We start from the raw sequence: 12584 nt of genomic DNA, 5'->3' as shown, positions 1-12584 counted from the left end.
AATGCAAATCAAAACAACTCTGAGGTATCACTTCACACCTAGCAGATTGGCTAAAATGAAAGAAGGGGAGAGTAATAAATGTTGGAGGGGATGTGGCAAAATTGGGACATTAATGCATTGCTTGTGGAGTTGTGAACTGATCCAACCATTCTGGATGGCAATTTGGAACTATGCTCAAAGGGCTATAAAAGAATGCCTGCCCTTTGATCCAGCCATACCATTGTTGGGTTTGTACCCCAAAGAGATCATAGATAAAGAGACTTGTACAAAAATATTTATAGCCGTGCTTTTTGTGGTGGCAAAAATCTGGAAAATGAGGGTATGCCCTTCTTTTGGGGAATGGCTGAACAAATTGTGGTATATGCTGGTGATGGAATACTATTGTGCTAAAAGGAATAATAAACTGGAGGAATTCCATGTGAACTGGAAAAGACCTCCAGGAATTGATGCAGAGTGAAAGGAGCAGAACCAGAAGAACATTGTACACAGAGACTGATACACTGTGGTAAAATTGAATGTAATGGACTTCTGTACTAGCAGCAATGCAATGACCCAGGACAATTCTGAGGGATTTATGGAAAAGAACACTACCCACATTCAGAGGAAGAATTGCAGGAGTGGAAACACAGAAGAAAAGCAACTGCTTGAATACATGGGTTGAGGCAGACATGATTGGGGATGTAGACTCAAAACTACTACACTAATGCAACTATCAACAATTTGGAAATAGATCTTGATCAATGACACATGCTAAAACCAGTGGAAATGCTCATCGGCTATGGGGGGGATATCTGTGGGGGGTGAAAAGGAAAGTAAGAATATGAATCATCTAACCATGATAACTTTTCTAAAAAATAAATATTATTAAATGTTAAAAAAATTGAAAAAAATTGCTATTATAAATATTTTTGTACATTTGGATCTTTTTTTTTTCTCAACTCTTTAAGGTATGGGCTTAATAGTGATATCACTGGGTCAAATGGTATGCATAGTTTTGGAGCCATAGTTCCAAAACTGTCTTCCATTATGGCTGGAACTACTCTGCTAACAGTTCATTAATTCTCATTTCTTAATTTCCCTCTTCCCTCACCTACACAAAGACCTATGTTTTCAAACAAATAAAAATTAAGGAAAAAAGGCAATTTAGAAAAACAGAGCAGCATCACATCAACTAAATCTGACAGTATTTACAAATATTCCACACCCCTAATTCTCTATTTCTCATCTAGGGACAAGCTTGGTCATTTTATAATTACAGAGTTCAGTTTCTCGACTTCCTTATTTTATAGAGGAAAGAGTGGAGATCCAGTGGAAGGAAGGAATCATTTCCTTATCCTAACTCCCTCATAATATTTTCTCTAATTCATGGCAATTTTTTCCAAGTTAGAGTAATGTAGTGGCTATACTAATGTACCACTTCTCCCTTCTCTTTCTTCCTTCCTCTCTCTATTTCCTTCCCCTCCCCTCCATTTCTACAGTCTTTTTTTCCTCCCAAGGCCAGCTCTTTCTAGGTAATATGGTTGTGGTTTATGTTTTCCATATATCTGATATTTAAGTTCAAGTTTTGCCCACTTACAAGATCTTCACCCCTTTCAAATGAGATGCCTTGTAACCTTGGGTTTGTCAGGTCCAAACATCGCCCAAGGCAGACACAAAGAGCTCTTTCCCTTCCTGACTCTCTCTACCCATGGAAGCTACTGTCAAGACCCTTGGGAGCCTTTAGAGAGAGTCTTGTAGGTTCCTGTAGGAAGCTATGAAAAGCAGGAATTGCCTAGAATAATAAGGTGGAGAGGGGGAAAAGAAGTAACTGGCCTGCCTACTGGTATCCCTACATATCCAGAATATCAACCACCCTTGCCCCCCACCTCCAAAACTGCTTCCAGGATATTTTTGCTTTATTCTGGTTACAGTGCTTTAAATTCCAATTAGGGGCTCATTTGAGCTCTCTGTGTGAAGGGGCTCTCACTCATTCTGTGTGAAGGGGCTCTCAGTCATTCACACATCTGTGTGAATTAATTTAATCAGAAAGCTTTTTCCTCCTAACATTTCACTGAGCTCAGCTGCACTGTGTGTGTTGGGGTGGTGGTGGTGGGGTGTCTTTTATTGAGAAGATGGAAGGGATCCTAATTATATAAGATCATAGATTTAGAGCCAAAAAAGTCAGAAAAATTTAGTTCAACTGAAAGGGAGACCCTACAACAGATGGACTCCCTCGAGCAAAGAGATCCTGAAGGACAGGGATGTGAAGGTTGATGTAGTTGAGGGAAGACTGATGACCAATGGGGGTGGAGTGGGGTACGTGCAGCAGATGGGATATTTGGAGGCCAAATGAGAAGGGACTTACTTCTCCTGGTAGTTTACTGTTTTAACAAATTGTTCTTGCTAAGTTGAAACTAAACTTCTGTAAATGCTTTAAAAAATTAAAATTTTCATTGTCTTTAAACATCAGTAGTGCAGTTTACAAACTTGATTGACTATGTAGCCAAGAGGGATGCTACATACAACTTGAGTCTACTCATTCCATTCTGCCTTTTTCCTCCCAACATGTTGCCCTGTCTGGGTTCAGGAAACCCTGAGCCAGAAGGCTAAGGAAAATACCTGTCTGTAACTTTATTCTCATAAAAAAGAACAGATATACACTTGTAAGCAGATCCCTCCCTCCACCTCAAAAGATAAGAGGGAAGTAGACAGGATTCTAGAGGTCTTCCTTGTGGCAGCCCAATCCTTTGCTTAGGACATTCTCAGCAAGGCAGCTTCACCATCAGAGGCCCCAAGAAGGAATCCGAAAGGAACTGAAAGAAAAACAGAATATTCATAGGGTGCTGGAGACTACAGGAATTTCTGCTTATTCCAATAGAGTTGGCTTGAAATAGAATCTCTGGCTTTTAATTCTCTCTGATGATGATCTATACTTCTGGAAGCCCCAAACTTCTTTATAGGATTATAGCCATCACAGATATAGAACTGAAAGGGATCGTGGAGATCATTTCATCACCCTTGTTTTACTGATGAGGAAACTGAGGCTCAGAAAGATGAAGAGATTTGCTCAAAAGTCACTCAACAAGCATTTATTAATCACTTGTTGTGTGCCAGGACCTGTACTAAGCCTCAGGAATACAAAGGAAGACCAAAAAAGCCTTTGCTCTTGAAATTAGAATTTACATCCTAATGGGAGGGAAACATGGACAAGCTGTTTCCAGATTATATGGAAGGTCCTCTCAGAGGAAGATGTTAGCAGCCGGGGGACCCATAAAGGTCTCCTGCAGAAGGCAGAATTTAAATTGAGTCCCAAAGGAAGCCAGGAATACTATGAGGCAGAGTTGAGAAGAAAGAATATCGCAGTTTACCTCTTCATCTAAGACAGGATAGATAGTGGGCAAAGATATTTTGAGTGATGTGAGATGAAGAAAAGGCGAGAAGAGGGAGCTTTCATCGTATGGAAGGTTTCATGTTTGGAACAATTGCTGTGGAGAATAGCATAGTTAATATTAGCAGAGTTACTATGATCCAAGGGCATGTGGGTGGTAAAGTAGATAGAGCAGTGGGCCTAGAGTTAGGAAGACCTAAGGTCAAATCCACCCTCAGACATTAACTAGCTGTGGGACCTTGGGCAAGCCATTTCACCTTGATTGCCTCAGTTTCCTCATCTGGAAAATGAGATGGAAAAGGAAATGGCAAACCACTCCAGAATCTCTGCCAGGAAAACCCCAAATGAAGTCATGGAGTGACCATGGAGTTTCATGACTAAATGACTAAATACAAAATAAAATCAGGGGCTCCACGGTCCTTTCAGCTCTAAATCTATGATCCCATGAGTTCTAATTCCTGGCCTTCCACTTCTGTCTCTATAAACCTGGAAGAGGCCTGGCTAGTCTCACCCTACCCTAGGAGAGGCCCTCATCAACCCATGCCTTACCTCTCATGCCTTCTGATTGCTCTTCCTGACTTAAGTCTCCTCCTCATTCCATTGTTGCCAAAGTGATTTTCCCAAAGTTCAGGTCTGACAGTCTCCCCTCCCAACCAGTCAACAAACTCCATAAACTGCTCCCTAGTACCTCTAGGATCAAAAATAAAATACTGTTTGGCTTTTAAAGCCCTTCAAAACCAGTTTTCTTCCTACCTTTCCAATTATCTTACCTTTTACCCTCTTCTACATACTTCATGATGCAGCAACAATGGCTTTCTTACTGTTCCTTGAGCATAATAGTCCATATTCTGCCTCTGACCTTTCTCTGATGGCTCCTTTGCTTAGAATGCAACTCTGCTTTCTCAGGTTTCCTGCAAAACTCAACTCAAATTCCACTTGCTTCAGGAGGCCTTTCCTGCTTCCTCCTACTGCTAGTGCCTTCCCTCTGAGATTACTTTCCATTTACACCAACATATCTTGCATATGCAAATTTTTGCTTATTGAATCCTCCATTAGAAAGTAAGCTCCTTAAGGGCAAGGAGTATGTATTCATCTTTCTTTGTATCCCTAAAACTGTGTCACCTAGCAGAGGTCCTGGCACTTTGTACTTACTGATAAACTGAGAGGCCTTCTCTGTGCCTCAGTTTCCTTTCCTATTGGAGGAAGCAGAAGAGCTGATCTCATAAGGGACCACAATGAGAGGGAAGGACCTAGTGGGGCAAGGGTCAGATGAGAAGCTGTACAGATGCTTTAGTTATGTTCCATGATCTCTGCTTGGGCTGTGTATGTTCCACTGGTGGCACAAAATAGATCCAGTTTCCATTCTCCTCCAATCAGAGATTTGCTGTTTACTTGCTCTCCTACATCTTTAGAAGATGCCTAATTCAATAATTTTTTTTTCAATTCCAGGAAAAGGACTAGTCTTTGTGACCTGGCAGAATCCACTCAACAATCTAAAGACTAAGACCTGTCCTTAAAAGGGCAACTAGGTGGCTCAGTGGATAGAGCACTCGGCCTAGAATGAGGAAGACCTAAGTTCAAATTCAGCTTCAGACACTTACTAAATGTGTGACCCTGAGCAAGTTACTTAACCCTGTTTGCCTCGATTTCCTCATCTATAAAATGAACTGCCAGAGAAGGAAATGACAAATCACTATAGTATCTTTGCCAAGAGAACCCCAAATGAGGTCACACAGAGTCAGACTCAACTAAAAGAACTAAACAACAAAACTGTCCTCATAGGGCTTAAATACCTCTTTCTCTTGGACAAAAGGACAGCAGAGATTCCCGACTCTCTTCTTCATAGCCTCCCCTTTTTTCTCCCCTCTCTCCACTGCCCCTTTCCTTTTTCAGCTACTGCTGGGTAAAGTTCCTTACTTCATGAAGTCTGGAGACTTGGACATGGCATGTTCAAACTCTGCAAAAGACAGCATGTGGTCATTGTCCAGGTCAGCGTCATACCATACCTGTAATGGGTTAAAAAGAAATTGGGTGGGGGATAGTCCAAGATCCAGAACAAACAGTAAGCTAGAGAAGGGGTAGGGGGAAAGCCTCTGGCTTGGGCCCTTTGTTCAGGAATTCCTCAGGGCCATCCAGTAGGCCCTGTTTTCGAGGAAACATCTTCTGGGCCACCTTGGCCCTCTCCTGCTACCTTGGGTGCGAACTTTGGCAACCCCATGCTATTTACAACAGCCAAGCTGCGCTGGAGGTCCCAAGGAGCCTTACCCTGATGGTCCCCAGAAACTGTACTGGGAGAGGGAGACCTACTTGATACTTGGAGGTGGGATAGAGGGGTTAGAGTTGATTGTTTGTTTGTTTGTTTGTTTTTTTTAAGTAAGCAATTGTACAAATTAATGAGCCTTTGGCTGCTCTATCATGCAAGGATTTGGTGTTGTATGCTTTTTGTTAGGCCAGCTAGACTCTCCTGTACTCTTCCCCCACCTGTGTTTCTCTACATGAACTCTCCTTCATGCCCCCAACATGGAGAGGCACATGGAACAGGATTTCGCTATTGGTGAGTGGGGGATATATATGGCAACTTGCAATTTCCACACACGAGACAATGAACATGAAATGAAACTTTAATTCGAGGGAGTGGGATGGGGTCAGGAAGAGGCACCCCAACAGAGATCCCAAGCCATTTCCAAGGAGAAAGAAAGAAATAGTCAGGTGGGGGCAAGGAGAAAGTATACTCCACCTTGTAGTAATTTAGTCAGTGCTTGTTGACTGATGGCAGCATCCTTTTTTTTTTTTTTTTTTGCAAATGGGAGTAAATGCAATGACTTGCCCAAGGTCACCCAGCTAGGACACATTTGAACTGAGATCCTACTACAGACCTGGTGCTCTATCCACTGAGCCACCTAACTACCCCAGCTTCTTTTCTTTCTTTCTTTCTTTCTTTTTAAGTATTCTTGCTAATTAGGAGCTCAGTTCAGTTGTTTCTATCCTATTGCTGACAGAATATAAATGCTATCAGTACAGTCTACATTTCAGTACCCTGGGGAAAGCTTTAGTTACTCTCCCCTACTTACAGCTTTGATTTCTTCTCATATAATTGACAGGGAAGATGGCAAGCTATAGCCCAAGAGAAAAGGAGTCATGGAACACTCAAGTCCAGTATGAATAGGATCTCCTACCTCTTAGAAAATGGCCCTGAATCCAGGAGTGGGATTGTTATCATTAAGTACCAGGCTACCAATTATGAGTCATAGGCTTGGCAAGGTCTACACTCAAGACCCTGGAATACTCTGGAACCAAAATGTGCTAGCCTTAGAGGTATAGTGCAGGGGGCACTGATTCTGGAGTCAGAGATCCCTAGGTTCAAATCTCACCCAAAACCACTTAACTTCCCTGGGCCTCAGTTTCCTCATCTATAAAATGAGAGATTCAGAATAAACGAGCTATGAAATCTCTTCTAGCTCTGGACCTATGATCCTATGATTTCTTTTGGCCATTCCTCAGGATAATCCAACTAAGAACCCTAAAATTACAAATAGCAAAGACTCAATCAAACCTCAGACACTCCCTAGCTGGTCGACTCTGGGACAAGTCATTTAATTCTATTTGCCTAGCTCTTGCCCATCTGTCTTAGAATTGTTACTAAGACATAAAGTAAAGTGTTTTTGTTTTTGTTTTTTAAATAGCAAAGATTCATTCTGTGGCCTTGAGTTCAAACCTGGAACCATGACCCTGCAGACAACAACCCCCATCTCTTAAAAAGGGCAAGCACTGAGTGAGAAAGCAGAAGTGACTCAAGAAAATGACCTAGGGAATGTAATTTACTTCTGTATGGCACCTAATATGGTATGTTTGATCCCTATATAAAGTCAGCTCATTTCATCCTGTTTCAAGGACATACAATAATCCCCAAATTTGATTCTGATCTTTTGCAAATACATGCCCGTTGCCATCTTGAGAGACTGTCTGGATGGCATTGAATGATCCTTCTCTACTACCTTCCAACCACCACTTGAGGGACCAGAATAGTGAAGGTCCCACTTGTCACACCGTCTCCCAGGCCCTTTGGCACCCATCAGGCATGAAGGGAAGGTCAGATTGGACCCTTCCTCCCTTAACCCTTTCCCATTCAGTACATACATGTTGAATCAGATTCTTTAGTAACTCGTCACCCACATCAGTAGTGTTTAGCAATCGCTGGATGATGTTTTGGAGGTCATCCTCATCAATGAAGCCATTCTCATTAATATCTGCCGAGAAGAGGCAATTTCTGAATATAATGAAGAGGTTGAGAAGGCTGGATAGGGGAAAATCTTCCTCTCTACCTCAGGCTATTAAAAACCAATCATATCAGTTTAGGGAGCTTGGTAGCTCAGTGGATAGAGTGCCAGGACTGGAGAAAGGAGGTCCCGAGTTTAAATTCAGCCTCAGACACTTACTAGCTGTGTGACACTGGGCAAGTCACTTATAGTGCCTCAGTTTCCTCATCCATAAAATGAGCTGGAGAAGGAAATGGCAAACCACTCCAGTATCTTTCCCAAGAGTACCCCAAATGGGATCAGGAAGAGTCAGACACAATTGAAAAATGACTGAACAACAATAGCTCAGAGGAACCCATTCTTTCACAAGTCAGCACTCTCTACCTTTGGACAGCTCTAATTGTTAGGAAGATTTTTTTCCTTCCCTACCTACCAGGAAATAGTCAACTTTTCCTTCTAGAGACCTTCTACTATGTATAAGCTTGCTATTTAGCTCCCAGGAAACATTATTTTGTAGTCCTTTTCTTCTCATTTAGAGTTGGCCTTGCAGATAGAAAGCTGGCCTCAAAGTCTGTAACAAGACCTTGGATTTACATTCTTCCTTGAATCCCTACTGGTTGAGTGACTCTGAACAACTTACTTAATCTCTTCCTCCTTTCTGTTCCTCCTACAAGAAACTTCCAAGTTTTAGGCATTTTTACTGGCTGTCTCCCATGCCTGAAATTCTCTCCCTCCTCATCTTTATCTCCTGACTTCCTTCAAATGCGAACCAAAACCCTACCTTCTACAAAAAGCCTTCTTATACTACTGCCTCCCCTCTAAGATTATCTCCAATTTATTTGATTTCATTAGTAAATAGTTCACCTGTTGTCTCTTCCATTAGACTGAGTTCCTTAAGAGTAGGGAATACATTTTTGCCTTTCTTTGTATCTCTAACATTTAATACAGAACCTGGCATATAATAAGTGCTTAATAAATGATTGTTGAATGGCTCCCCCAGGCATTTGCTCTCTCCTAGACTCTTCTAATGTATAGAAAAAGCACAGATCGGATCTGTGAAACACAGATCCAGACCCTCCCCACTCCAACCTGCCCCCCCAAATCATAAGGTGTAAATTTTCTCATCCCTATCTGTTTTTCTTTGCTAGGTTAAAATGTCATGTGGCATCATTATGGGTAATCATAAGGGATTATTATAAAAATAAAAATTTATTTCCTAGGAAATAAATTTCCCTCTTGAAATGTGCTGACGGCATTTTCCCTTGTTTTGTTAAAAACCACCATGGTCAGTTTTCCTGTTTCTTGGATTCAGACAGTAAGCTCTAGACCTCCTTTCTTGGGTTAGCTTTTCATTTCTGACTTGACTTTTCCCCCAATAAGTACAGATTTGGGTCCCTTTTCAGTATTTTAAGGAAACTCTGAGGTGTTCTTTTGCTCCCCTGGCCTTTGGACCCATCTTCCTCTTCAACTACCTCCTCCATAAATGATTGGCCACCCATACTTGAGACCATTTAACCTTTCTCATCACCACCCCCTTTCCAGTTTTGTAACCATGAACTGTAATCAAATCAACTCTTCTCTTTTTTTTCTGGAAACATGTATCAATGGACTTCCCTATGGCCAGGAATGTGCTACTAAATTTTAACACCCAGCTTGTCAAAAAAAAATGTGAAACATACACCTTTAAGCTTAATATACATTATGAACATTTTCTTCATCGGTGCCACCGCCCCCTGGTGGATGCTGCAGCGATCCAGGTAGGGCGGTGATGGCCACGGGTGCATTTGGGGGTAGTGAATAACAGTAAGGGAGCAGTGATAGTATGTGACAGGTGGCGCTAAATAATATTTTTTTCTGGAAAGGGGGCAGTAGGCCAAAAAAGTTTGGGAACCACTGGGCTAGACAATCAGCAAAACAATTCAAGCCTCAACTTGTAGCATTTGCCAATTTCCAAGGTATAAATGCTTATAAAAATGTAATCATTTTTATCAAGGGGCCATTTCAAACTCAATCCAGTATACTTCTAGCTACAATTGTAGGAGTGAGATTGCCCAGGGAAGAAGTATAGAAAGACAGAAGGAGAGAACATGATCACCATTCCAACCCCCAAACTCAAATTCATTTTTATCCCCTGAATACTGTGGCCCTCAACATATCTTACCATAGATACGGAAGGCATACTCAATTTTCAGGCTGGGGCAGGCTTGGGCACTAAATACAGAAGCCATTCCCAAAATATCCTCAAATGAGAAGACATCATCGTGGGAGAACACTCTGCAGATTCTGTCTCTGAAGGGGTTAACCTGCTGAGCAAGGAGGGAGAAGATTATGTCCACTGTCCACACTCTGCTGTTCACTTTCTAGCTTTTGTCTTAAAAATCATTTTAATAGCAGCAGCTGAGTGGCTCAGTGAATAGAAAGCCAGGCCTAGAGATAGGAGATCCTGGGTGCAAATCTGGCCTCAGATACTTCCTAGCTGTGTGACTCTAGGCAGGTCACTTAACCCCAAGTGCCCAGCCCTTACCACTCTTCTGCCTTGGAACCAATACTCACTGTCAGTTTTCAATAAAAGTTTTAAAAAATTATTTTAATTGAAGGCCTTTTCATCTTGTTTATACATAGATGTTTGCATATTGTCTTTCCCATTTAGACTGTAAGCGCCTGAAGAGGTGGGGCTGATTTTACATTTAGCCATTTCCAGATTCTCTCTCTCTCTCTCTCTCTCTCTCTTTCTCTCTCTCTCTCTCTCTCTCTCTCTCTCTCTCTCTCTCTCTCTCTCTCTCACACACACACACACACACACACACACACAACTGGCATTGGATCACCCTTTAAAGCAAAGAGAAAACAGCTAAGCAAAAATCAACTGGAAATGCATGTGATCTGCTTTCCCTGTAGTCCCCTACCTCCTTCTTGAAGGCAAGGCTAAATGTTTCCTTATTTGTTCTCCAGGATTAGGATGACTTTTATTGGTCTTCATTCACATTATTGTATATGTCTTCACCTGGTTCTGCTTACTTCGTTGTACATCAATTCATCTAAGTCTTCCCATGTTCCTATGAAGTCTTCATTTTCATCATTTCTTATTGCACAATATTTTATATGATAATAACTGGGGATAATAATAGCACCTACCTCTCGAAGTTGTTGTGAGGACCAGATGAGATAATATTTGTAAAGTGCTTAGAATAGAATTTGGCGTGTAGTAGGAACTTAATGAATGCTTATTCTCTCAGCTCCCAATAAATTATAAGGGGGAAAAAGGGGCTTTGGTTGAATATCATATGTAATTCTATATTACACATAAAATATCTGAATGATATATATATAATTTTATATTATATGATATCTAAAATATACATATAATCATATTATATAATGTATAATTTTATATTATATGTAGACTACTTATAATAACATAACAGAATATATTTATTCTATATTCTAAATTCTATACTTATTCTGTATCTACATATAATAACATAACAGAATATATTTATTCTATATTCTATTCTAATTCCAAGTTAGAATTATACTATATATAATACAATTACAAGTATAATATGACTTGTTCAGTTATATTCGCCAACCTTGTCAATGGCTATAAGAATTTTTGGACATATGTTACTTTTCTCTCTGTCCTTGACCTTCCCGAAGCATATACCCAGTAGTGATACCATCTAGTCAAATAGTAGTACCATTAGTACTTTTCTAGTATAATTCCAAATTATATTCCAAAATGGTTGCTCCAAGTCACAGTTCTACCAATTTGCATAAGTTCCTCTAGTGTATTTCCCTTTCCATTGCCCCTTTAAGAGTTGGTGGATTATTTTATTGTTTGTTTTTGTCTTTTGTTATCTGACAGCTGCAAAGTAAAATCTCAGTTGCTTAAATTTGCTTCTCTCAATAAGTGATTTGGAACAGTTTTCATAGTCATTGATAGTTTGCATTTCTTCTTTAGGAAACTGCCTGTTCATATCTTTTGGCAGTTTATCTACTGAGGAATGGCTCTTGTTCTTCTATATTTGTACTTTGAATATCAGAATTTTGTCCAAAATGCTTGTGATGACTTTATCTTCTCAATCAATAACTTCTCTTCTTATTCAATGTATTCATTGTTTGTGCAAAAGACTTTTAATTTTAGATAATCAAAACATTCGACTTTACCTTTTGTGATCATCCATCTAACTTGTTTGAGAATTAGCCAGTTGTGAAAGTTATGTCCTTCCATTCTCTTTTAGTGGTTTTGATGGCATGTCCTTGTATATTTAACTTGCATATCCATTTAGAGATTATACTAATATATGTGGTACAAAATACTGGTCTAAACTGAATTTCTGCCAAACTGATTTCCAATTTTCCCAGTATTTCTGATGATTTGAGAGTCTTTGTCCTGGTAGTTTGTATTCTTGGGTTTATCAAAGACTAGACTATTTTGTTTGAATACTTGTGAGTTTTTGCTTTCTTAATTTGCTCCAGTGATCAGCATTTCTATTTCTTAACCAATAGCAAATAATCAGGGTAAAAACAACTAAAGTGATTTTTTATGTCTCCATTTTCTTCAGGTCAGTACTTTTATGATTTAATTAGTAGAGATACTCTCAACACCCACCTATCTTTTCGTTCTATGTGACTCTTGTGTGTGCCTTCCTCTCCTAAGTCCTCCATAAGGATCCACTCTCATGGCTTACTAGGGAGAACTTTTCTCCAAGTGTCTGGACATTGAGTAGAAAAGGGTCAGAGAATCACACATCTGTAACATTAATTTGTCCCCTGGATCTTTGAAGAATCATCATTGAAGGTGGCCTAAATGTTAAAAAACACTCATGGGGGGTGTCAGTAGGTTGCAGTGTGCTAATCATGGTAACCTACATATGGAAAGGGCATGTAAGATTAGAAAAGGACACGAAGTACTCATGTAGCAAAAGTGCATAATGATATATGGGCAGCCCAAGTGCTGT

At 40.2% G+C, this 12584-nt stretch overlaps 1 protein-coding gene across 1 annotated transcript in view; it reads right to left on the bottom strand.

The window, feature by feature from the left end:
- Positions 1–2761: 2761 nt before the first annotated feature.
- CIB4 (calcium and integrin binding family member 4) overlaps positions 2762–12584 on the bottom strand; it is a 107409-nt gene continuing 97586 nt past the window's right edge. Inside the window, exons 4-7 of the mRNA XM_044659601.1 lie at positions 9785–9929; positions 7505–7614; positions 5285–5373; positions 2762–2792 (exon numbers count right to left, since the gene is read on the bottom strand). Coding sequence (XP_044515536.1) covers positions 2762–2792; positions 5285–5373; positions 7505–7614; positions 9785–9929 — 375 coding nt within the window. The remainder of the gene's footprint in view (positions 2793–5284; positions 5374–7504; positions 7615–9784; positions 9930–12584) is intronic.

This window comes from Gracilinanus agilis, chromosome 2 (assembly GCF_016433145.1).
Source record: "Gracilinanus agilis isolate LMUSP501 chromosome 2, AgileGrace, whole genome shotgun sequence".
Taxonomy (NCBI): domain Eukaryota; kingdom Metazoa; phylum Chordata; class Mammalia; order Didelphimorphia; family Didelphidae; genus Gracilinanus; species Gracilinanus agilis.
This window is presented reverse-complemented; position numbering and strand designations above follow the sequence as displayed.